Genomic DNA, 27,740 nt, shown 5'->3' with positions numbered 1-27,740 from the left:
CTTCTTCCTCGCGGTTAGTATGAGTAGGGGTTTTTTTTTTTTTTTGCATTTAGTGGTCAGCCAGTATCTCAGTGCAAAAACCATCAGAAGAGGAGTAAAAAAAAGTTAAGAAGATTAATCATAACTGTCTGAATCTCTTTAATTTCTTATTGCAGCAGTTGGATGTACATTTGATACTTGAAGGGGATCCATGATAGCATTTATCATGAATGATTTCAAAGCCCCCACATTGAAGTCACCATGTCATTATTTCCTTGCGGTAAGAGGCTGACCCAGAATCACATCCATCTGTTGAGAGACCTGTGATATAAAAACACCACAACTCGCTCACTGAGTCACGATAGATGATAGAACTTTTAAACACAACAAAATTGCAAGCTAGAGCTGTTTATGCTGGGGCCTTTTATTTTCCAATGGTATGCATAGAAATGTACAAAACACCTGCCAATCCAGCGGCAACAAAGACAAGAGAAAAAGAGTGAAGGAAAATTGGAATGAACTCCCAAATCACAACAGCAGAATTAACGACAAACCCGCTGGACACTAAACTGGCATATGGGAAGCTTTCCATACTGTGCTAAAAGAAACAATTCAGACATTATACATACAATTTGTTTGCACATGGAATGGACAGTTTTGTTCTATGTGGCACCTCGGCTCTCTGGAATGCTTCAGTTAACACAGCATTAAAAAAAAAGATCACATTCCACAAAAAGAAATGCTTAAAAAGTTCGATATAAAATAGTATAGATGAATACAATTGCTGGTTTCAGATGAACACTGAATGCAAAAATTGAATCGATACGGTATTGAACATACTGACTGATTACGTTTATTGGTTTTAAAGTACTCCACAATTGATTGATTTTTTGTTTGGCGATAGAACAGATAACACTCACATTGAGAACATACATCGGCCACTACTGAGCTCCAGCTACTTTTCACCAATTATCACTATTGAACACTGTGCATCGAGACCAGACGTTCCCTCTGTAGCAGCAAATGGAGCTTTTGTTCCATGGGAATGTTTAAAACAATATAGTGCAAAACACTAAAACAATTACTAAATACATTAAAACAACATACAAAACACATACCGTAATGTGATTGTTCCAGTTTCATGCCGAAGGACAAACTCACAAACCGTTTGGAAATGAGAACTTGCAGATTGTTGGATAAATTCTCAGGCCCCAAATCCCTTGTGAAAAGTGCCCTTTACTCCTGGGATAAACTCTCTGTCTCTTTCTATCAACTCTTCTCACACACACACACATACACACACACACACACACACACACATACACACACGCACGCACACCAGGGCCATATTATTACTGAAAAGGAATCACAACTGAATAAAACGACAAAACCATCAAGTTTATCTTGGTACAATTCTCCTTACATCCATGGAATGTGTTGCTATGATGCAAAAAAAAAAAAAGGAGAAAGCTCATCTCTCCTCAGTTTCTGTTTTTCAGTGGCGCACGCACATCCTCAGCTTACGACTTGTAGCAGTGCAGGCATGCTACAAACTTGGCGTTTCCCCACGTATGGCGAGTCTTTGTCTGTTTCCACAGCAAACAGTTTGGAGGGGCTCACAGCTCCCATCGTTCCATGTAAAAAGTCCCCAGTGATCTTCCTGAATTAAGTCCCCGGGTGTGCCACTAGGGATCCTCGTCCATGTCATCCAAGTTGGGTGCCATGATGAAGTGTTTGGGGTAAACAAGACTGTGCTCGTCCGCGTACTCTTCCCAGCGCGCGTCGTCACTCTCGTGGGTGATGTAGCGTTCGCCTCGTCGAGTCTCGAAGTCCCTGAGGTCCAACCATGTCTGATAGTCCTGACAGGGGGAAAAAAATATGAGTCAGAAAAGCCAAGTCCAAATATGGGAGAAAAAAAAAATCAAGTCATATAGATCTCAATATTGAAGTCACCTGCAACCAAGGATGGCTAAGACATTTGTCCACACTATACCTCTTCCTCATCTTCACTTGGAGGAGATTATTGATCAGATCTGTGGCTGTGACAAAGAATGATTTGAAATTACGAAACATATAAGCAAAGTTCAGACACGTAGGCGGTGAAAATACTGAGAATGACTCAGCCACAGTGCTGGCGGCATTTCCCATTACCTTCCGCTGAGATGTCTTTCCAGGGTGTAGGCGGGTACATGAAGGCAGCGTTCTGAATCTGGTCATTAATGTCCTCATCCTCATTGAAAGGGAATGTCCCGCTCAAACTAACGTACACGATAACTCCCACAGACCACATGTCTAACGAGCGATTGTAGCCTTTACTCCGCAGGACTTCAGGAGCCAGATAAGCCGGAGTGCCCACCACCGATCGTCGGAAAGATTTCTCGCCAATGATGCGGGCAAATCCAAAGTCACACAACTTCACCTGCGAGATGGAAGAGAAGTTAGCATTTGCACAAACACGTTTGCGCAAACCTTTTGTCGTTTACCTGAGGAAAAGGTTCTGCAGATGCCAATAGTACATTCTCAGGCTTCAAGTCACAGTGAACGATGTTTTTGAAGTGCAGATGTCGCAAGGCCACCAGAATCTATGGAAAAGAAACAAAAGGGTGGGGTCGGTGAGGGGTAAAGACTCAGCCTCAAAACCTAGATGACAGATTATACTACCTTGTGGTTTAATATGATTCCTATGATGGAAAACTATTGACAAAACAATGTCAGAGAATACTTAAGTCTTGACCAATACCTCACAATATCTCATTTCATCATCACATCTCTATTTGCAAGCTGGCTCCTCATGCGTGACTGTATGTGGCCTGCTACCAAAACCACAGCACGCCAGGCTCCTCCAAGCGGACTGTCTATGACAAACATTCTCCTGACCACATCAGAGCCAGACCTGCCACAGCTAATGGGACTGTTGTTAATGAGGCTGCTTCTGTCTAGGATCCAAGGTTCATTGAGGCTCAGGAGCCCACTGTTCATCTAATCAGGCCACAAAGCCACCGCATGCAAGAAGCCAGTAATCCAAAGGGAGGAGACCCTGATGCCACGCCGACAATTCCCATAAACAATTCCCCACAATCAGGTCACCACAAGAATCAACAGGCCTGGAGTTTGAGTAGATGCTTGTGTACAGTGGGATAACACAAACCATCAGGGAGCATACAGAGACAGAGAGATCACGAAAGACAATAAACACCACAAGGCAAGTGAGTATTTGCTGAACCACTTAAGAAAACGAAAAACTGTATTCATCCGATATAACCGTCAATTGAGGCTCCTGCCATTTGGTTTTGAGACATCCAATGAAAACTGGAATCTTAAAGACATGACAGCATAAAGTGAAACAAACCTGTGTCACTAAAAACTTGGTGATTCGTTCAGGCAGTTTGCTCTTTTCACTAGAGAGGATCATTTCCAGCATGTCGCCATGAAGCTTCTCCATCACCACAAACACCCGCTCTGGTGTCTCAAACATGCATTCCAGGTTGACAATGCCAGGATGGTGCAGATTCTGAAGACAGAGTAGACACAGACACGTTATTATCCATCCATCCATTGTCTGTACCGCGTGCTGGAGCCTATCCCAGCCGTCATCGAGCAGTAGGCGGGGGACACCCTGAACCGGTTGCCAGCCAATCACAGGGAACCACCATCCGCACTCAAACCTACGGGCAATTTAGAGTGCTCAATCAGCCTACCACGCATGTTTTTGGGATGTGAGAGGAAACCGGCGGGCCTGGAGGAGACCCACGCAGGCACGGGGAGAACATGCAAACTCCACATAGGGAGGGCCAGAGGTGGAGTTGAACCCACATCCTCCGAACTGTGAAACGGACTTGCTAAACAGTGCTCCACCGAACCTCCGGCCATTATTATTTATATATTATTATTTTCATTATTATTATAAGACTGATGAAGAGTCAGGAATACAGTATGGTGGTCACTGTAGAAATTCACCTGTAAAATGGCCACCTCATTCCTCAGCTGGCTTTCTTGCTTGGTAGGAAATCTCATCTTGTCAATAATCTTTATGGCCACATCTCTTCCACTCTTTCTGTGTTTACCTAAAATACACCCCATAATAGGTATACATAAATAAAAAATAAACAAAACATCCTCAAATGCTCATTTTCTGGAAATCAGGCGCCAGACCTACCTCCATACACAATGCCAAACTGTCCTGATCCCAGCACTTCATCTGAGAATATTTGGTACACTGAGGCAATATCCTGTTGAAAAACAAAACAAAACAATTAGCACACTTCAACTATTTGTTTGCAAATGGATCCCAACTAAATCCACCATCTCCGCAGTATGATCAGATTCGAAACCCTCCTAAATCCCCAAGTGAAAGCTAGATTTAAATCCCTCAAGATTTTTCTAAACATCTAATAGCATGCATCTGATAGCATGCTTGGTCAGTACTGTACGAAATAAAATAAAAAAAAGCTCACCACATTCTCTTGAATTTGGCAGTTGGACACAGATATGCTTATGGACAGCTCTCCTGGGGAAAAAAAAACACATCGATAAACTGATGCAGTGGTCACTGGATCCTTAAGTAATGACAAGGAGAGCTACATTGCTCACATAACTTCTTCACGCTTATCTCGGATGCGTAAATCACAGATTATCACGATGAAGTGATCTATTATGCAATAAACTGGCTTCCTAATGTGTGACTGAAGGCTGCAAGTATGCACTGTTTCATAAGAGAGGATTTTTGGAAACACTGGTGCAGACAACGTAGGGAAAGCAAGAGAACATAATGGGGTGATAATTTCATAGGTTGGTGATGTAATCCTGGAGGAAAGTATTGGATTTGGAATGATGTACCAATGGTTTCAAGTTAGATAAATGAAAGGTCCTGAAAAAACCTTCTAATTGGTAAACTGTGAAAGAGACATATAAGGAAGTCTCTTTCTCCTGATTTTGAAAACAACTTACTATGATCTTTGCCCGGACCTGCAGCACTTGCCACACTAGGTTGAGGTGTGACTGGCATCAGAGCCTGTCTGATGGCCTTCTCCCAGCCTTGTGCCACCTCCATGCCAACTCCCGATGCGGCCAGAACGGGGCTGTGGTAGTGATTGCCATTGTTTTCCCCGACATAGTAGACCATGGTATCTGTGATAATCTCAAAGCAGTGTGGGTTGCTTCCCTGGGCCAGATTATTGTAGTCTCTGCACTGCTCTACCTGGAGAATCTCAGACAGGGGGATTTCCTACAAGAGAGACAGCAGAAGCTCTGGCAACTAATGTAATATGTACGGAATGTACTTGAAATCATTCTTTCAAATGCAAAAAGGGCAAAAACGGTATGTAACTCAGACTTGAAATCATTCTTTTAAATGTGGTAAGGCAATATAAATAAGAAAAAAACGTACACAATGACAATCACATGAAATTGGACAAAAAGGCAATTCTTTGGTGCTGGCTTCTCAATGAATGCATTCAACTAGAAAAGACAATCTGACTGGAAGATAAAATTGCTCAAGCAACGAGAAACACAAACAGAGATTTCCACTTAGAAACAATATGAAATAAAGGATGTCAACTCACACACTCCACTGCGTCTCATTAGCTGTCCGGTATTCGTCTCAGTGTTGATAACGTACTCCCAATCCTAACTTCTCCTCACCCTTCTCTCTCTTGTGAGCACACAACAGTCAGAGTCAACTTTAAAAGTCCCCCCCCCATCCTCTCGATATTCGCCGTTAAATCAAAGTGAGGACTAGGGAGGGTCAAATGCAAAAAAAAAAACCTCGAGAGGTTTAACCAATCTGCACTTGCAGAGGCACACGCTGTCCCTTTCCGCGTGGCTCACCACAGAGTATCAGATGAAGTGCCTGCGGTTAGCAGGGCCGGGTCACGTGAACGAGCCCTGCGGTGGGTTTAAGCGTTCTGTTTCCCTGATTACAAGGCAGGGCTTGCCAGAGGCCCCATCTGAGCACGAGCCGCTGGCGCTACCACTAGCCACCGAGACGAAAGACGCTGCAACTACCGTTAGTGGGTGTGTTTGTGGGTTTGACTGTGACAGGAGTCAATCCAGCATAGACACAGAGAAGCCCCCTTACCCCATAAAAGAGAAACCCACAAGTACAGGGGTCTCATCTTCAAACCAGGGGTTGTTATGACTTTCAAATGGGGAAAATGGTAGCCATGCTTTGCAAGTGAGCCACCAGGCGACCGCCACTAATCAAATTGGAAGTATAAAGCAAAGAGAGAGAAGGACAGTGGTCACATACTGATGAACAACAGCCATAGAAGATTTGAGTAAAATTACAGGATTACACTCAAGATATGCAACTCCAGTATCTGGACAACCTCTCTATGTAACTCTGAAAAGGCATGTGTAATGTATAGTCACCACAATTTAATGAGATCCTGTACCTAAAAGTATTCCTATCACTAAACTCACCTTTAATTGACATCAACAAGTATGTCATATAAAGCTTTATTTTTGTGGATGCATTTTGTTGTATATGTGGTTTTATAATTTAAAAAAATATATATTTTCTTCAAATATGTACAGAGATAACTACAGTCCATATGTTATAAATATCAAAAAGCTGGTATATTAAAGATGATCATTTATTCAAAAAAAAAAAAATGCTTATTTCCTCATCTATCTAAGACAGCGACCTATAGTGATAGGCAGAATAAATTCATATAATCTTTCCCTTTGGTGAGATACAATAATAGACCCCACAGTTAAACTTACATAAATAAAAATAAATAGTTATATCACTACTGTTATTATTGTAAAGGCAGAACCATTTTGTATAAGCTAACAAACCAAATTTGATTGTAAAGGTGGACTGAATGGTGTGTTTTGTTGGTATGACCTGGACAGCAAGCGACATCAAGTGAGACAAAAAGGATCTTAATTTCAAAACACCTGTTCCGCGATGACACGCACGAGAAACTTGCTACACACCATCCAACTGCATCAAACTTCTCACCACACCACAAGGAGTTGTCTTAAAATATACAGTATGACATGAAAAATCAAATAAAAACAAGCCAGACACCCGACAGACAAAAATCAACACACATGTGGAAGTGTTTATCTCGCAGCTCCCTTCACTGAGCCCTCAGTGGGTAATTACCGTGTTATTAAGCTCTTGTGGTGCTGTAATGACCAAGTCAGGCGCAGGAAGTGCACCGCAATTGCTTTTCCGCTTAAAAACAAAATGAAGCTTGATTGAAAGCTTCAATGATCAGGACCATTTGACATCTTTGTAGTCACAAAATGTACATCATTTTAATGAAAGGATGACTCTATTATTATAGGTTACATCTTTTAATTTAAAAGTCCTTATAACCAGTATTAGCAGTAGTATTAATAAAGTCATACAGCTCCCCACCGTCTTTGGTGATGTTTACATAACTCCCAAAAGGGGGGCAGTAAATAGGCAAACAATGGTATGAAAATGGCCACTGAGCGTCCACGATTGCACAATGCAATAAAACTGAAAACTATGATGGTATGGAACTTAAAGAAAAAAAACAATAATGAACAATATATAAGTTTGAGTTCTTAACATGGATGGTTCCATCCGAAACAATTCGTGTGTACATGTATTTGGATTAATGTGAAAAGAAACAATTATTTTCAGCGTGATACTGTAGTTGTTGCTTACTTTATAGAACTTGGCTCCTGTGTCGTTCTGAAAAAGACTTAGACTTTTGCTATCCAGCCGCCAGTAATGTCTCTTCCTCTGTCCAAAAGAGAGCAAAACCCAAGTGAGTACACAAGGAAAAAGGGAATCTCACAACAATGTCACTAAACAAGCATACGTGAGACTATTTCTTGAGAGAAAATACTTTCGGTACTGCTACGTACAGAACTAGATAAAACCCATCATGCATGATATCCAGGCAAGATGGGGTCAAATGGGTTTGGGTTGTCAGTCTTACCAAGTTGTCTCTGCTGGTATAATGAACCATCCAGCCCTCCTTCACCACAGTGGAACTCCGCCTCTTGGTGTGTTTGATGGATTGGACCACCCGCATCAGTGGGATGTTGGTGCTTGTGGAGGGACTAAATTCAAGCAAATAACATTTTACTTTCTTTTACAGCTAATCATAATACAAATAATAACTTCTATAGGTACATTTTTTTCAATTAGCCAAGCACAATTTGCAAACTGACATCGTTTTTGGGTCAAGACAATTAAAAAGTCTCATGAAAATAATATTTCATCATAATAATACCTCCATACCTAATAGTCTTAATGGGTTCCTCATCTTTCTCTCGGTCCAAGAAGGGAGAATCCAGGTCGAACATCCTCTCCTCTGGAGTGGAAAGTTCCTCAGAGTCATCCATCCCTCTGCTGCCTTCCAATTCACCGCTGTCCACCTCCATCGTATCCAGAGTGGTGTCCGACTCCGGGCCAGGACTAGAAGGCTCTGCATATGTACATCAAGGTGCACATATTTGAGATATCACAATGAAATACCTCAAATGATTTGATGTTGATCTTACCTCCATTGAAATCCACCTCACCCAAACAATCTCTTGGTACCTTTGAAGCACACCGCTTATGGCAGTTAAATCTGCAATCTAGTAGAAAGCATCAGAAAAACAAGCAAAGTGTCAAACGGCAAAGATAACCATGAAGTGTAAAATATATTTTGATCTGACTTGCCTTTACACTGCATTCCCTGACGAAAGAGTCCCTTGAGTAGACGCTTGCAGTACTGGCAGATAGTGGGCCGAGTATAGGTGTGAATGGCAAAAGTGTGAGGCACCTTAACCCGACCAAGCACCATCTTTTCCATCCAGATAGGCCGGCCGCTCCAGGACAGAATTCGCTTCCCAGCTTCTTGATGGGACCTCTGCTGCTGCTGCTGCTGCTGCTGCTGCTGCAGTGTATACATGGGCAAGGGGAACACATGGAACATAGAGTGAGTTGCAAGAGTATGGCAAAGAAGAGCAGAAATAAATCATTGTTTTATTTATCTGGAATTTCATCTTAAATAGTCGAGTTGAAAAAAAGAATTGCAAGGAGCTTATGCCATGCAGCTTCGAAAGGAATCTCACCTCATCCGAGACAACCGCTGCATTCTCTGCAGGTACCGGTCGGGGAACTGAGAGGGACGGTCCTGGCAGCGAGACATTGGACAGTCTCCTCTTCCTCACACCGGTACAATTATTTGGAATCTTAAAGGCGCAGCGCTTGTGGTAGTTTAGCCCGCATCCTGACGTATAAACAAAAGTACCTTAGAGGTGTTACACTGTGACACACAACCAATGGGGTGGCAGGGATTTATAATATGAGTTGGTTTGACTACTGAATCAAATGTGAGTTTGAAAAAAATTGCATAAAAATACAATGTAAGTCCACGGGCAGGTTAGTCACATGTTGAACATCTCATCAATACGGTAAACTTTATATCTGAGTCTAATGGATTAAATAAAGTAAACAATTAGATATAAAAACCGAACCATGAATAGCGTTTTGTGGCCCACTCCCAATTAAAATTGATGTGTGCGCGTGTGTGCGTGTGTCTAACCTTCACATTTGAGCCCCTGCCGAACAAGACCCCATAACATCTCCCCGCAGTAATCACAGAAGGTGGGGGATTTGTAGGAGTGGACATAGAGGGCATGAGGTCGAATCTGGAAGTCTTCAACTGTGGCTTGGGCTAGAAACAACAGTAAAATGATGTAACCAAACTCAAAAATCAAATCCATCCAGAAAAGTTGGCCAGTAAAAAAAAAGAGGGATGTGCTGGAAATGTAACGTGATATAGAAGAAGGGGGAAAAGGGAAAACTATTAATCACATTCATTGTGGCACCGTTTCAATATCAATGACAGCAAATCAGAGCTTGAAAGATGTTAACACAGAGAAACAATTTGGCTGCTATGTCTGCACTGTTACAGTAGAGGGCATTATATCTGTGCAGTTGCAAAACTTATTTCAATCAAAAAAGAAGACAACAGAACCCAGAGATATTTCCCATAATCATGTGTTATCAGTCCATTGTTGTTATTTATAATACAGAGGAGATGTGGATGTATCCCTCTTCCTGTTTCTCTATTTTCTCACTCTGTGGTTTTGTGTCAAATAAACACTGAGCTCATTGTTGGCAGTAAGAGTTGGTTAGTCATATGAATGTGACTCACTAAAAACGAGAAGATGTGTAAGATTATGACAGCTGCCAAACAACTCCAGTATGTACATCCAAAATCTAGTTTCAGCTTGTGTAATGAGTATGTCATCATTTGTGCTCACATAAATGGAATGGTTCTTCCTGTCATTTGAAGTGCTTATACTGTGTCTCTTTTTCAACTCCAAACATCATTTTTGAATTAAAAGAAAATGGTCAAGACATTAAATAGTGGAAAAAAATTGCCACTATTCCAGATCAATGTCATCATTGACGTTGATGACCGGTCAAGGGTGTGAGTCAGTCAAAACGTGTTGCCTCAATTAAGCATGAGATAGTTACGATTTCGAAATTTCATACTTTTTTTTCCACCCCCCAATCTCTAGACTTGTAGATTTAAAAAAAATGACATTTGAGCAAATAAATTGCATTTTCTTGTTTCTTTGATAAGCTAGTCGTCAGAGAATTTAGATCTACCGTTACATTTATACTTATGCAGTAAAATGCATTTGTGATGACTCAAAACAAGCTTCTCTGTTTAAAAAAAGAACAATCATTGGTGGTTTGTGTTTGCAGTTTTAGCTTCAGGTGAACGAGGAAAAAGAAGGAAAGCATTTGACTGTCAAGATAATTGATCTGAAACAACAACTTTATGTACTCAAGAAGTTGTTTTTGAACCAGAGCCCCCATCTGTTTGTTTCAAGGCAGCACAGTTTCCATTCAGAAGCCACAAGTTTAAATCAAAGAAAAAACATCCAGCTTTCCGACCAAATGTCATATTCCCGACTAACGAGTGTTTTACAAGACAAATTTGGTTCTGCCCATGGAGGTAAACTTGAGAAAGATGGGAGTGAAAAACAGAACAAAGGGACAATCGGTCAGGCTGAACCGCAAACCTCATGTGCCCACATGGCCTTTGCGGTTTTACGATGTGACCGGGGCCGGCCTGCATATGAGAGCATGTTTACACACCACGGGCCTACTACAATCACTGGAAAAACAAGTCCTCGTCTTTTGAACACTGAGCCAAGAAAAAGCCACTTCTGCCTTTTTCTTACAGCGAGCAAGATTTTTTTTTTTTTTTTGCCTCTTTCTCCCAAAGCCACAGGATACAACCACGGGTTGGTTAAGCGAAACTGACCAATGATGATGAAATAAATGACTGGGCGGGAAAGATTCAGAGTTGACCAAAAGACATAGCTGAAAACATGAATTTGCTGTGTCCGTCGTGTAAAACTCATTGTTCTGTCGTTGAACATGTGAGAAACTAAAAGCACCTGCAGAGGTTGAAACGAGAGAAAGTAGGGTGTGCAAAGAACAACAAAGGGTGACACAAAGAGCGCCCAAAACAAACACAGACAGTGAGGAACAAAAAGAAGGAAGTTCTCCAGTCTACATTCCTCAGCCCCGTTGCCTGAAGTATCCTCAGATCTTGAATCTATACAATCGTACCCCGCCTAAACCCCCGCAAACAATACTAAGGCTAAGATTCAGAACAGGTGGTGTCAGGTGCTTCCTGATTCAAACACATTTGAGAAGAACCGTTGTAAGTCATTTGTGATGTCGGCATTGCACAGGAAGTTGATTCATTCGTTCATTCATAGATGGGAGTAGCACGAAAAAAACACCTGGACAACTGAAACAAAGGTGAATCATGTCATGGAAAAAACGTACAAATTTCACCACAAGTTGGAAGGAGTGTCAGGTGATTCACTAGTAGTCATTCAGTGACGATCAGAATTTTTTTAGTAACTTCAGTGGTGGAAAAAAAATATATTAGACCACCTTTGTTTCTTCAGTTTCTTTTTTGATTTGATATGAAATGCAAAATACTGATTCTGAATTGTTTGTGCCTTGAAATTGAATGATGACCAGTTCAAGTGTTGAACAAAAAAACATGTTTGGTCACGTCGCTTTGAGCGCAGCAGCCTTAAGATATCAAATAGTGGTTTCTTTGTGTTTTTGCCATTTTTGTGTATTTTTCAGAAAGTTGTAAGCTACAAGACAGCATACATACCAGAGAGAACCACCTCAATTAGGTCTCCCTCGTGGATGTCCTCAGTTGAGGTCAGTCTCTGCAGGATGTTTTCATCATTTAGGTCGTGGCGGAATAGCAAGATCTTGTCGTACATGCCAAAGAAGCCGCACTCTGGGAACTGAGGGGAAAAGACTAGTCAGTTGGAAATACCTGTCAAGTCTTAGTGACAGAAGTAATGTACAAGACAGAACACATACAGTTACATCATCGGTGCTCTGTTTATATCTAAAACCAAAAAAAAAACAATTACAGACAGCAAGCTTTGAAAAGTACACTGGGATACAGAACAATTCTGACTTGTTTGGTCCTGTTTGTCTAGACAAATTGAGTTGGCAGTAGTGTGACTAAAAGCTTTTGGGTGAAGCAGTCAGCAAGAAGGAGGAGAAGGATGTAAATATCCTGAAGCAAGTGGTGGAGAATCACACTTCAGGAAGTACAGCAGCAGGCAAATGAGTCACTTCCTGCACAGAGGCTCAGTGTCTTTTAAAAACCACGAGTTGATCACAGCAGCGAATCATATGAACGAACATAGACACATACATTGGCTCTATCTCCTCTTATATTTTCAAAGACTGTAAAAGAATCATGTTTCAAGGATGGAAGGGGAGGATGTGGTAGCGGATCAAAACCAGATGTATGCACGTTTGGAATTGTCCTGCATCAATTCTATTCGAGAGTAAATGTACTGTGATGATGTTTGCATGCCAAGCACGGCGTCACTGGGGGATCTAACAGCTGTTTCCCTGTGAACCGGGGTAGCACACAATGGGTCACTTATGACAATGCAAATGTCACCAAAGAGCACCACTGACTCGACCAATACGGCGTGTTAAGACACCTGCAGACTCATAGTTGCCAACAAATGAAATAGAAAAGACTATTACAGTCTTGCGTCATAAAAATTGGAGAACTGAACCCAAATGTCTCAATTTAAACTGACTACCGGCAAACCAGATTCACACACACACAGTCTCCCTTCGGAAAAGAGACTTCGGCCTCCCTCATTACCCTTTGACACTCCTGTTTACCTTAAACCTTCCAAACCAAAGGCGGTGAACAGAAATGGGTTGGGGGGCATCCTTCCTGTGATGACTGCTGTGTCACAGAAAGGTTTTTCACTCAGCCGACATGCCAGTTCTCAAACACGGACACAATTGTCAGTGCAGCTGCCAGCTGTAGTCAGCACCTCTTGGCATTCAGTGCAAAAATTTCCACAAAAAAAAAAAAACAGGTCTCATTCCACACCAGGAGCATCTGCAGGGTGAGAGGGCAGAGGATAATTCTTTTTGTTCCATACCTCATTAAACCAAGTGGAAGTCAGGGGTGCAAGAACAATAGATTGGCAAGTTTTTCGGACACATTCCAACACTGTGTACCTGAATGCATACTCGGATCACATGCTGCTTCCTTCCTATATTTAATAAGACCATCTGTCGGTGGAAAATCATCATGCCCCCGCCGCCTGCTTAAGTAGCATCACCAACACGTGGCATAACATCCATCTTTAGAGCTCATAGCGGACCGAGCGTGTCTTTTGTCGTCCTCAAACGGAAATCAATTGAACTGAGCAGTAGCGACCACACACGCACACCAAAGACCCCGGAGCGTCGAATCTGCGTGTGAGGTCCACAAGTCAGCCTGGAAAGACGAGTGGAAAGGAGCTTTGCAGTAGTAAGCTTTTGTTAAATGTGCTAATCTACCATTGATATGCTAAATCCTGATATGAGCAAAGAGAGACAGGAAAGTCAGAGAAAATGGGAGCTGGTGAGTGCCGTGATATGTGAAATATGGTCTTATTTTAACAGAAGCCAAAAATGAATTACTTCAAGACACTTATGAGTTACCAACAACGCCAAGACAGAGTGGAACATACAGTATACCCACTAACCACACTTTTAATGATTTGCAAAACAAGAAGAGGATCAAAGATAATCATGTTCAGTTTTCATAGACACTATATGAGGTGTCAATTTGACAAGGTTTGTCAATTTACATAGTTGTATAGAAACTGAAATGCATCAACCATAAAAGTCAGAACATTTTGTGGTACCATTGAAGCTTGAGCTTTAGGCAGTGAATACACGTTTATTGACAACAAACAGTATGCTTGTATGTTTGTATCTCTCTCTCTCTCTCTCTCTCTCTCTCTCTCTCTCTCTCTCTCTCTCTCTCTCTCTCTCTCTCTCTCTCTCTCTCTCTCTCTCTCTCTCTCAATTGCACAAAACGTTGGCCTGCGATTCCTAAACTGTTTTAATGGTCGCTGTTTTACTTGTTACCATGCCATTTTTAACTTGTTCAAAATTTGACGTTACATCATTCCAAGTTGTTCATTCTATGTAGCTGAGATTTTTTTAAGACATGTCAACAGGACAGACAAAATTTGGGAATCCAGCAAAGTTCCATAGAATGTTCCTTCACCACCAGAGCCAAACTTCCACAATATTGTTGTGCTGCTTAGCTATGAATCTATTGACAGTTTAGCAATATTTCAGATTTCAGAGCGGTGATAAATGTAACCAATTAAAAACAATTAAGTGAATGAAGTGAACATTTTAAACAACAGTCAGGAACTAAAAGACACTGCTTCGTTGATTTCGCTCGAGGTGCAGAGATTAAGGATGTCACAAGATCTGTGTGATACAAGGTGCTATTACCAGAGAGAGACAAATGCATCCTTTGACTGAGAATGTCCCTTTTGTAAAAATAATACAGACTGATCACACTACCCGGGAAATTCTCCATCACAAGCTATTGATGTTTTTTTTCTGAAGAATGCCTGAGAGAAGAGGCGAACTACAGTGTATGTCATATTACAGCAGCACTTAATGTGTTTTAATTTACAGCAAATACTAAAATAACAAAATAACAATAATCTATGATGTGTGCTTTCTAATTCGGGAAAATATGTTTTATGTGGGGGAAAAAGAAACAATGTTGAAAATACTCAATTTGCTTATCCTCGGTCGCTGCGAAGTGCCTCTCGGACAGAGGTGAAAGCATCACTCTGAATTTTTAAAGTTCTTAGGTAATATTAAAAAAGTTAATTATAAAGTTCTTCATAATCATACTTCATCTTTTTATGCTAGCTTCCACTAGTTGTTTACAGTTCTTACTCGACTGGGCGCAATTACATAACATTATAAAATGAGCAACAGGAGCCACGAAAAGTGCATTAGTTTATAACAACAGCTAGCAAAACATTACTTTGCCAGTTAACAGTGAACACGTGAACTATGCTAAAACTATGTAACTCTCCACAAAACTTGTAGAAACAAGAAGCCTGAGAATGAGCAAATTACTTGAGTATTTCCTATAGGAAAAAAAAAACAACAACCCACATCTAACACAAACAATTAACCGTTGTATGCTACATTTATGTAAGCTACTCTTAACATAGTACAGAACTGACTCTCTGACAATGTCCAGACTTTTTATAACCTAAAGACAGATTATTAATTCAATTTACAAGATGTGGAAATGTTTACACAATGTCAGACAGAAAGGATTGGACTACACCATCTGTCCATGTCTCGGTTCATTTAGCAAATTGCTTTAATTGTTTTGCCAAGAGTTTCAAAATATTGTAGATCATCTAATTACAACCAAGGATTGGTTAAGAAGCTCATGCTTCCCCTCTCCAGCCGGTGTATGGAAAGAAGCATTTTCTTGGCCTGCGCCAAAGAAAACAAAGCTGTGTACTGTATGTATGCTTGACTTAAATACTTAATAGTTCATACACAAGAGAGTCTTGTTCAATTGAAGAAAAGGAATAACTCATCCTGTCGCTCCGCAATCCATGTTCACATGCATGTGACAGTGGGCCGAGAAAGCAACTCCACATTTGCTGGGCCTGCAGCATAGAGGAATCCTAATTTTGGGGGGGGCAGCCAGAGACGAGGGGTGACTTTTTCACTTTTGTGGGCTGGCTTACATTCCAGAGAATGTAATGCAGAGAATGTGTCAAGGTTCATTCAGAGGTTTAGCTAGTTAATGCTATGTCATGGTAGAATGAAGAAATATTTTTCGACATTATTTATCATCGTTTAATGCTCATCCTGCAAAACGTTGCTGGTACGATGAAACCTATCCCAGCTGACTGTTGGTGATCAGTCAACTAGCAAAAGACCTGTTTTCAAAGAGTGTAGGGATTCTAAGTTTACTGCCAATGATAATAATAAATAAGTCAAATTTATAGAGTGCTTTCAAAAAAATGAAGGTCTCTGTATTTCATCCTGCCACAATGATGGGTTTCTGATCAAACTCCTTCTGATTTCACATAATGTTGCTTTAAGGTTGGCCAAAGATAACCCCGCAATTATTGCACATGGCCTTTGAATATTGGAATCGAGTGAAACAATACTCTTCTGTAGTAATCGTTTATAGTAAGTGCCAAGGCAATGAAGCAGAGCGGAGTTATTGGTGGTGAGATCACTGTTTGGTAAGTTGCCTTTGTATCCACAATGAGAGCCATCTGGCTTTTTCAGCATATCTGACTATATGCTGGAAGATGTGCAGAGTTGCTTAAACATTGAATAACGTGAGTGAGTGAGTTGTTACAATCCGAAATTGCAGCTTCAGCATTCTTTTTATGTTCAGTGGTAGAAACTCAGCTTGCTTTTCTGTAATTGTGCGTGCATGTCTACATAAGTATTGCGTGTGTTAACAGTGTCCAGAGAGCAGGCAGAGAAGAGGAAGCCCTGAGTCACAGGATCTAAAGCTTCTCAGGAAGAGAGCAGAGTGATCTAAGACTTGCTTGGCTCGGCCCTCGCACACCACTGATGAGTTATTGCTTTGCTGCGATCCGCCACTAGTGCCTGAGAAATATATTGCAGCACGTACTATATCTCCCGCTCAAATAATCAGGTGAGCCTTCGGAAATTGATCGAGGTTGTGAGATTAAGATGCAGCAACATAATGTTACAAATTCTGTGTTTGAAGAAAGTGAGGGAAGGATTGATTAGCCACCATATATAGAGCTAGGTTCTAATTTTTAAAAGCCCTTCCACTTTGTATCGCTTATTTTTTAGCCAAGATTAATCGTGGCCAAATTCCGAGACTTGAGCTGTCACCTTTCTCAAAACCAGAGCCAGAAAGGCAATATCTGCAAATGTTTAAACAGACGGGGGAAGAATAATAGCAAGTGCACTGGAGGGAGAAGCTATGTGAACATGGGCTGTACAGACTGTGCTGCCTCGCTGACCACAGCAGATTGGAGAGCAGGAGCAGTGAGACTATGGAAACAAGGAGTGGCTTCCAGGGGAACTAACCAATGACAAAACAGAAGAGTAGAAAGCGACCCAGTGACAAACTGATTCATACGAGTGAGATATTTTGGTTTGCTAAACTGCAAACTAATTTACAAACACTGGCTGTGACTTTTGTTTGTATGTGAACTGTAATGCAATTATGGCTGAACAATTTGTTATAAATAGCAGTGCCAATGACATTGCTTAAGATGCCCGGTGCCAAGTGAAACCAGTCCATGGTCGGGTGGTTGGTTGGGGCGCACTGCTCCAGAATACACAAGTTTTTTTTTCTTCTTCTTGTATTTCTGTTGTTTCAACATTAATTGCACTTCCGCTGCCACCTTCCTATCAGTTTGACAGATCATGCACTTCACTGAAAGACAGGAAAGGCAAACAGTACTGTGAAAACAACATAATATAAGACATTCTATGACCCGCTGCTGCCGCATGGATCAAAACTGTCAACCCGATATATACGTTTAGCACGCGTTTGCATCTTTCCAATAAAAGATGATTCATTACGTACCGTGATACAAGGGGTGCAATAGGATTCAAAGATGATACATTTTAAAATGAAACAATTTGAGAAAGTACAGCTCAATTTGAGTGGATATGATACACTTATTGATAAAAGACAATCATTTCACAATCGGAAATAACTTGTTAGTACTGTAAATGTGGCATGTTCCTTTTAAATTTAAACTCAAAGTGTCAAAACTAACATGGAGCTGGGTCGTTGCTTTTCCACTTCCATTCCGAATGTGACGCTTGTGTGTTATTTATTGACAATTTTCGAAAGAAATCCAGAACAAGACAATGTTTCTGCCATTGGTGGATTCAGAATGCTAAAGCTACAAAACAATATAAGAACCAGAACATATATTTATCATTTGTTCATAGATATGTGCAAAAACTCAGTGTATGACCATTTCACTTCAGGTTGCGAGCTAATTCAAGACAAGGAGCCAAAAGTTAGATTGAGTATAATGAATGTGAGGTATGCTCTTGCCATCAAGACAATATTCAATCATAGATTTATTATTCAAGGTTGGTGGAGTGCATAATACCGAATTACTCGAGGTGATTGGCTTCACAAGGTCAAAGTCTCTTCATTAATAAATGGCTCATCTGACTATTGCCAACCGATTCAACCCATTCAGCCAGCATTAAAAAGAGATTGGATTGATGTGGGATAATCTCCCTTCACTGGCTTGGTGAAGGGCATTCCAAAGCAAAGCCACACTTGGTGGCGGCCCTCTAGAGACGGTTTGGCACCGAATGAATGGCTACGTTCTGTGCCTGCCAATGGGTCTGTCCCAGTCTTCCCTGCCCAGTGCCCTTGGAGAGGACCACCCTTCTCCACTCTGTCATTCCGACTCTTGTGGCTGAGCCTTCTGTTCTGCCATGCCACTTTACATTTAAAGGAGAATGAGGCAGCAGAAATGTGCACTGCAGATGGTAGAAATTACTTAGCTCACTTAACTTCAGAGATGTTTCCCCCCCCCCCCCCCCCCCTCTCCCTTTTCCACAAATTACTCCAAGACCGGGGAAATTGATAGATTCCTTGTGCAAGAAAGCCTCCGAGTAACAGATGGAAAACTTTTGTTTCTTCAGCAGTCCCAATTGTGATATCAAGTCAGGCAACTCCATGGCTTTGAAATACCTCAGTGTAAGGAACACTTACTAAAAGTCATCTCCGTTGGATAAGGCCTGACACCATAGCTATGTGTATTCAAAACCAATAGCAACACTGCTCATATTGACTCAAGAGTGACTTGGTTTTACTTGTGAGGGTGTTGAATGTGCTATCCAGGAAATGTCTGGCACCATGTATAGCACACATAAAGCCCCGTGTCGAAAGGGGGGTTTTAAAGGTGTTGATTTATTATGCGTGTGTTTCTGTTAGTTTTGGTCAATGTGAACTAAAGACAAGTTACCAAGAAATGTCCCATTGGAATTTCAATTTTATTTTGGGAATATTATTATTATTATTATTTTCCCCTTGTTTATTCAAAGAACAAATTATTTAAGCGATGATGTAGCCTGCTGCAACATTATCGCAATTAATTTAAAACGGAACATTTCCTGAAGCTAACTCACACAAGGCAAGTAATATTTCCAAAGGATGAGGAGCAAACCAAAGAATCCTAATAATATTCTGCTATTTCGTTCTAAGTTTATGAATACAGCCTTTTTCTGCCTGGAAGTCTTTTGTCTCGCTAATTACAGAGATAGCTAGTCAGGCCTTGACCAAAGACGAGAAGCCACAGGACTGACAAAACTGGTGGGGAAACCTGCGGCTGAGGAAAATTTAAATTAAAGTATCTGTTATAGCAGTGCAATTTAAAGCAATGGTTCAATTTGTTCTTCTTAAAACGTGCTTTCCTTGCACCATTACAATCCTTTTCCGATGGCAACAAAAAGTCATGCCATTCTAGCTATCTTATTTCTGGGGGCTTTGATGTAGTGTAGTGTAAAAACGATTATGGACTCACGCAAACAGTTTCCATGTCAATAAAATGTGGATTCCAGTTCTTTCCAGAATTTCTGACTATAATTCACGCAAACGTTTATGGGGACAAGCAATGAAATGACCCGAGTGGATTCAAACATTTATCATATACCATAGAATTTACTTTTTAGTAACTGTTATTTCCTATGGGAAATGTTATTCTGAATACAAAAAAGAAAATTGGAAGTGGATCAGCACCCTGAAACAGTTTTATTTAACCTAGCAGGTTCCAGCCTTGTAACCCCCGTATAACCTCTTTTACATTACAAGACACCTTAAATTGCCAAGGTGAATGGGAATACTTCATGGCCGTCCAAGAAAGCAACTGGTAAACAGAATGTCACTCTCAAAAAGTCATGAACTTTTGTCCAACAAACACTCCCTTGATGGCTCCGCACGAGGACTTGGGCGACACTAGACAGGAAAGGCTCGACAAACGTAGGCGATAGATGTTTATCTCGCACCATTCATTGAGCCCAAAAACTAGACAGAAGAGATGGGCTTGACAAGTGAAACAAAGCTGCCCCGATGTGGAAATACAATGGTGCCTTGAGGGATGAGTTTAATTTAGTCCGTGACCTTGCTCCTAACTCAAAACACTTGTATCTTAAATCAGCAATTCCCACCGAAATGAATGGAAATGCCATTCATACTCTATTCTAGCACCACCCGCACCCAAAAAAAATGTAAAAACGGACCGTTACTAAATACTTAAACAGGATTCAACTGTCAATCAATTGAATGCTGCTCTTTCTGGTGCGCCCCCCATTGGCGACATGGATAAGACCACCATACTGATATACGTTTTGTGAGGCTTTATTATGAATCCTGCCTGAATGCAGCCAAATATAGTGCAGAGCAACATGTGGAACTCAAGTGGGATTTATAACACCTCCATTTTTGTCACAGCTTATTAGTAGGCACTAGTTTTAGTCATTATATAGTACTTAAGTCATTATAGCATCAAGCTAGCAGACTGAAAGGCTACAATATTGTTGTGGTGTTGTGTTGTGGTGTAATTCTCTGTTTAATCTTTCGTTTGGAGTGGCAATAAAACAACTTGAAGTCTCTTTTTTGAAGAATTGTGGACTATTTACCCAAGTGTTACTATTGTGAAGTTAACTTAAATGACACCATAGAGCGTTTGTATCTGTTTGAATTTGCAAGTCAAAGCATAAGAAATAAATAATCATGTATAAAAAATAATGTCACGTTTGGCCATGTGAAATGAGGATAGATTTACTGTTAAGTAAAAAGTGGACCTTTGGAAATACATTTTAGCAATGTAATTAAAAAGATTTAAAATAAATGATGTTGTAACCCCGAGAGCATGAAGCTGTGATACAGAGTTTGAACGAATCAGGATCAGGTGACCTTAGACTCTAGTTGACATACTAAATGCATTGAATATTTTCTACAGCTCTACAATTGTTGAAACGCTTAACATCATCAGGAGAAAATCAACCGCAAAAAAAATCATCTCAGTGGATTGCCAAGTCGAGAGTATGAATGAGTACACTGCATTGTCCTTACAATTTACAGCCTGCATGACCTCAAACTATGAGAGTTCACCAAAGGTAAGAAAGTCAACCTTGAAACCATAATATGTTGTATACAATAAATGTGGGAGCATTGAGACACTGCACAAAAAAGCAAACCACATCCTGTGTATCTGCTACAGCATGAAGCCTTGTATCCATGGCTTGTGAGAGGTATTTCTCTGCCAACAATTTGAGGCTTAACGTGGTACCACACTGAAGGCACACAACTTTAAATTCAGACTAGTGTTCAACTGTAAAAACCCATCAAACCCAAAAAGCGCCAAAATCAGAGTTAGAAAGAGCATGAACGATTAACCGCAAGGGTTCTCTGTACTGTACGTTCGAGTAAATGCCTTTCCGAGTGTTCACCACTTCTGACACAGCATTTGAGTATCAGTGAATGGACACATTCACTGCAACACAAATGGACACGGTGGTAGAACGACCCAAGTTTGTTGCACGAATGAGTGTTGAACCACTTTGGTGAAGCAGAATTTCTTTTTTTTTTCTCAGCAGAGGAAACTGCAGCACAGAGGGAGAGGGGTGGATGAGAGGGTAATATTACCACATTACATCTGCTGACAGACACAGGAGGTTCTGCTGACTAGTGAGATCTTGTCATGGCCTAAGCTATGGTCAGCGATCCACAGGTGAAAAGTGTTGGCAAAATTCTGCACACTGACAAGACAAAAAAAAAAAAAAAAAAAGAAAGTTCACAATTGCTTTGCATTTCTTGCAAATAGTGAGGCAAGGTTGGAGTGGAGTACAAAGCGACTACAGTCATAATTTCCACAGATATCAAAGCCATATGGCTGGTTTTATGAAACAGCTGCTGCTGTGGACTGTATTTAACAAGGTTTAATAGAAGAAATGCACAACAACGTGGTTGAATGTTCTGGACATGTTCCGCTGCAATGATGTCCACAAAATTATAATGTCAAATGATTTACAGCATGCTCAGCAGTAAAGTCAGAGTTCATTGTATACTGATGTATGGATAATTGTAGTGCACATTCATACACTGTGTGTGGACAAATGTATTGGGACACGTGGCTGTTTTATTGAAGAAAAAAAAAAAGGAAACTTTGGGGTTGGACTGTTAGCTTTCACTCTTCTGGAAATATTTTTTACAAGCCAGAGAATATTCTCATTCAACCATTTTGTCCTCAACTGACTGTTCGGGTTGTCATTTCGCCTCTGATTCCAGCAGGCTTCAGCTAATTATGCACAAGGTTAGATAAGGCACAACTAGCCTGGGTGTTGATGTGAAAACAAAACTTTCGACAAGATTTTGCAGGGCCTGACTTCTGTTCAAGTTCATTCTTGTAGGTGTGTCCTGCTGGCTCAAGGTCTTCTGTTTCAAATGAATCATTTATTGACTTTCAAAATCATGCTGAAAGAGAAACGGGTCTTTCCTAAGCTATTCCCGCAAAGTTGGAAGAAAAGTATCGTCCTGAAACACCAACCCGAAAAGTATAAAGAGTCTCCACAAATCTGTAAAATATATTTTATGCAAGCGACCTATGATGAAGACAAACAATAAAACCCGGGGCCTTTTATTTCCATCACTGTATATGATGATTTATACTGATTTCCTCAGAGATGTTCTAACTTTGAATCCACATTTTTCCTGCTTACTTTTGCAACAATGCCACTACATTACAAATCCAACGCACCATACGTGCAAACAAATCAGTAGTTACATAACCAACAATGAATCCAACCTGCTGTCAAGAGCAAAATATTAACAGTCATCTAAAACCGACCTAATAAAATGAGCCATAATATTGTCTCTATAATTCTCAAGTTTGCTGCACACTTACCTTTCCTCACTTTGATCAATCATCATAATGTAAGAGTGACCTTCCCAAATACTAAGGCCAAGGCAGCTGATTGAAGTGCACTGTTTAATCACAACCCCCCCCCCCCTCCCCTTTCAATGGGCAAGGATAATTGCAGTTACAAATGGTGTACTGTAATCATAATTACACACAAGTGGTGAGAAAAAAAAAGACAATGTGTGGGATGCACTTCCATTTCATTATTTAAACAGGATCCGCAGAGCGTTAATCCACCAAACATTTACCGAAGCTGGAAAATAAGCAGGCAGTTTTAACACGAAGGGATATTTGAAATGTGCATCCGAATTCAAATTAAGTGCCAGTTAAAAAGTGCACAAAGATTTCTTTGTGGTGGGATTGGGTTAAGATAATTAACTGCTTTTAGTTCAAAACCACCACACAGTCGTGTCATTTTTCTAAGTGAAATAAAATGTTACAATTGTAAAAATGCCCAACACTGAAAAATACTCCTTATGGTAATACATACACGCTGATTTTCAGGAAAATGACGCAATGCTAAGCGGAATTAACATTTCAAGGGACAACTTTGAATGCAGGTATTATTGAAAATATAATGCACCACAAAATAAGACAACAAAGACACACACTGTTCAGCAACTGAAGTCAAGTAGGAATGAAAAATATTGCGCAATAACAATTGTCAAATTCGTGGTAAATAAGTACCCGCCACCACTTTTTTCCTGGAATTTTAACTTTCTTTTATAGCAATTCCAAAAATCATTTTGTTCTGTACTACAGTGAGTGGAATGTCCCTTAAGCAGTACAAAATCTTCTGGAGAAATGTGCCTCAAAGGAGTTTTTTTTTTTACGGTTACATAATCATATCTCCAAGCCATCCGCTTAGTGATCATCAAAAGGAATAATTTGACAAAAAAAATCATTTTTTTTCTTTGCCGTATGTGTTTTCATGATGCCAGCCAAGAAGGGTAAGACACCAGAAACATGCATACAAAGTTGTACACACGTTCTGTCTAGTCAGCTAAGTTGCTGTGTACGATAGCTGAAGCAACAATAAAATGACATCCATAATAAAAGAACGGAATGTACGTGGCACAGTCAACCGTGTTAAGTATTTACGCTTCCCAGACTCAAAGAAGTCAACTTCTATTAACAAGTCACTCTCTCCACTTTGGTAACCGCTGTGTCACCCTGAAGGAAAACTAAGAATTTTATACTTACATGATAACGTCTGAAATGTTCCCAAAAAAATCTGATTTGGATTTTATCAACTCGAGAACAGATTCTTATCCTAAGACAATGCAATTATTTTCATCAATTTAGGATTCTCATGAACATCAATAACTGATCCATGAGAAAGTAAAATAATATTTTTCATTGAATGTACACAAATAAAAACATTTACATCTGTTAAATTTACACTTAACACAGCATTATTAGGCTGGCGAAACAGGTGCCTGTGAACCCATCAATCTAACATAAGTAGCCTACAAAAATAGACAAATAAGTACAATTACTACAGTCAGGAATGAAGTCTAAAGTTGCACTTTCAAGGCTGAGTTCATCTTTGGCAACCTTAAAACCGCAGAGGAGCGATTAAGCATGATTGTGAAACTTTGAGAACTGACGCACTAAAAATGCAACGTCACTCGCCAAAGTGTCCACCACTTCTATTGTGTGTGCGCTTCTGCTGTGTCAGTTTCAGAGCAGTCGGCCCAGATGTTTGTTTTGGAACACCTCGATAGATGAATATGGTTGGTTGACAACACGCGTGCTGATGCAGCATGTTGGTTCCACAACTGCCTTCAGAATAGCTGCTTAAATTGTAGTGGGTATGAATGTGTTTGTGAAGAGATTTTTTGGGGGTTGAGGGTTCTTACCTTCTGGTCCACTATAGAGCACACTAGGTCCTTGACAGCCGACAAGGAGAGGTCATTGCCCTCCAGGTTTACTGTCTCTCTGGTCAACCCAATTTGCAGGAGGAAAGACACCCCGTGGAAAGAGCTACGGGAGTTGGTGGGGCTGGGGACACTGTGGTTTCCATTGGACAGCCGCGAGTAGAGCGGTCCGGCCGAAGATGGCGACAAAATGGGCGGCAAGGTCGGGTGGTGCGGATGGAGAGAATGTTGAAAGGCTCGAGGTAAGGATGGGGGAGAGGAGGCAGACATTGGTTTTTTTTCCAATGGCGACGTGTAATGCTGAATACCAGAGGGTTCAGTGACAGGATTTATGGTGGGGAATACTTTTGGTACTCATAAGTTTTACTGAGTCAGCATTGTGTTGTTGTTTTTTTTTTTACCACTGTGTCACCTCAGATCAAATCGGGGGGAAAGCCGCTGGTCTCACCTGAGCTCCTACACTCCTTCACAATATGGCAAAACAACTTGAAATAAGTCTCTAGAATATCACTGTAGCAAATGTCATATCTTGAGATGGTGCTCCTTGCCTTTACTGAAGTCACTGATCCACTCTGACCACAGGAAGCCTGTCACCAAAAACAAACACAGACATGTTTGTAATTTAGACAAAGCAAGGATCTACACTTACTAAATTAAAAAAAAAAAACATTTGAGGCCTCTGCCTGTTTTTTGGCTTTACTAATTTTCCATTAATCATACCATCCATCCATTTTCTAAACCGCTTATCCTTACAGTGTCCAATTAACCTACCATGCAGGTTTTTGGAATGTGGGACTTAAGATTGCGCCTTTTAAATATAAATCAAAAATAACCCCACAACCCACAAACTTTATAAAGTACAGTGCTTAACCCCAGAACAGTGACTCTAAAAGTGTCGAGCCATCTTTGGCAGTATGCAGAAGAATTGCAGAATGAAATATTCAAACTGTACATAAGTGTTAGAGTTGCTTAAGCTTTTTGAATGCAGAATAGTACATTTGTTAGGGAGAGTTAAATTGTCTGCACTTGGCTGGAAGGCTGTACCCCGCCAAAGGCTGCTGGCATAGGCTTCCAGCACAGCCGTGACCCTCATGAGGAGAAGCAATTTGGAAGATGAAAGAATTAATGAGTTAAGTTGTATCTTTTAAGTACAATGCATTTGCATTTAATGTAATTTTTTTCTCAAAACATTTATTTGGGTACAACTCCTGTTAAACATTTGTGTGCACAACACATTTTGATAGAATAATTTACGATTATTATTATTATCATCATCATCATTTTAAATCCTATATTTGAGTGCAGCATTACTGTTTTTACCTGTAACATTAAACAAACTTTTTTTTTTAGAAATAAAACCTCTGCCTTGTTTTGGGACACTTGCGCCCACTACATTAATGCGCTTTAATAATGGTCTATTAGACTTTTTTTTTTGGGTGGTATTTGGTGTAAAAAGTTGGAAAAACAGTATCTTACGACATTATTAATTACCTCTTTTATAAACATACAATCAATGTTTTGATCAAATTATCTGCACATAAAGCCATTGCTCTCCAATTAAATACAGTATGCTGTCCCGAATCTCAAGTGTAATAAATTAATAACGAACAACTTCCTGACATTTAGCATGCATAAAAACAATAGCATCGCAAACGAAGGTTTAAGAAACACATATTACCAATATCTAAGATAATTGACGTAGTCAACATCTGGAATTAAGGTTTGAAAAGGTATAACTTCTATTCATATACTGGCAGAACACAACCGGAGCGCACACAATAACAACTTAACAAGTTACACAAGCTTGAATATGTACGTCAAGCGGACGTTTCGCTTCGGTGCAACTTTTGCTGTTCCAAAGATAAATGTCTCCTTAGATGTTTTAAAAGTGAGCCTTTACCTTCACAGTCAGCGAAGGACGCATTTCTTTCCAATGCGAGTGGACCGAACAAACTTTGAATCTCCATCAACTGCGAAAAGCGTCGTCCCAACTTTTAACTTGCACGTTAAAATTCGTCGAGGAAAGGCCAACTTAAATAAAACAAACACCGGGGGGAAAAAACTCGCGCAATCGGTTGATGTGAGCAACGAAAACGTCCATTTATTTTCCTCTTATCGTTGTTTCAGATACTGTAGTAAATTCATGCGCATCTTATTATCCTTCCAGCTGTGACCACTCCCCCTGCTACGCTCGAAAAGAAAGTACTGACGCCCGCTGGGAATTGTAGTTTTTCTGTAGCCTCCTCTGTAATGGACTCCACGTTTAGACTGCAAAATCTAAACTACAAACTCTGTGAAACAATGGCGCCACTGAGGATACGACTGAACTGCGCATGCGTAGATATTTTCCGTTATTTCATTTTTATCTGTTTCGAGGAAAAAAACTAACTCTTGCTTCGCGCGACCTGGAAAACTTCGTGACACACTTGAGAACATAATAGTCATTGAGAAGCTCGAAGCAGCCGTCACAGTCTCTTACGTGAATTAATATTGTATTACTAGGATGAATATGTGTAACAATGATTTTCCATTCATGAGATTCCATGAAAGGAGGCCAGGGTGGTGGGTCCATGGCAACACGTGGAC

The 27,740-nt window shown here is 40.5% G+C and overlaps 1 protein-coding gene across 3 annotated transcripts; it reads right to left on the bottom strand.

Annotated features, from left to right (window-relative positions):
- Positions 1-401: 401 nt before the first annotated feature.
- Positions 402-27,302, bottom strand: prkd3 (protein kinase D3). 3 transcript variants are annotated; one of them, XM_085932504.1, is made up of 19 exons: positions 27,055-27,302; positions 25,137-25,741; positions 12,117-12,255; positions 9,501-9,632; positions 9,028-9,185; positions 8,633-8,846; positions 8,470-8,547; positions 8,207-8,393; positions 7,902-8,025; positions 7,625-7,702; positions 4,927-5,203; positions 4,434-4,486; positions 4,136-4,208; positions 3,937-4,043; positions 3,329-3,490; positions 2,463-2,561; positions 2,131-2,398; positions 1,933-2,018; positions 402-1,838 (listed from the first exon to the last, which is right to left on the bottom strand). In XM_085932504.1, exons 2-19 carry the CDS (start codon positions 25,422-25,424, stop codon positions 1,665-1,667), a joined length of 2,697 nt encoding a protein of 898 aa, XP_085788630.1. In that variant the 5' UTR covers positions 25,425-25,741; positions 27,055-27,302; the 3' UTR covers positions 402-1,664. The 3 variants fall into 3 exon arrangements, with proteins under 3 accessions (XP_085788630.1, XP_085788631.1, XP_085788632.1); XM_085932505.1 differs by having other exon boundaries at positions 8,633-8,843; XM_085932506.1 differs by having other exon boundaries at positions 8,633-8,840.
- Between the last annotated feature and the right edge of the window lie 438 nt (positions 27,303-27,740).

The sequence above is a fragment of the Syngnathus leptorhynchus genome, chromosome 15 (genome assembly GCF_054491065.1).
Source record: "Syngnathus leptorhynchus isolate UIUO chromosome 15, UIUO_Slep, whole genome shotgun sequence".
NCBI classification, from domain to species: domain Eukaryota; kingdom Metazoa; phylum Chordata; class Actinopteri; order Syngnathiformes; family Syngnathidae; genus Syngnathus; species Syngnathus leptorhynchus.
This window is presented reverse-complemented; position numbering and strand designations above follow the sequence as displayed.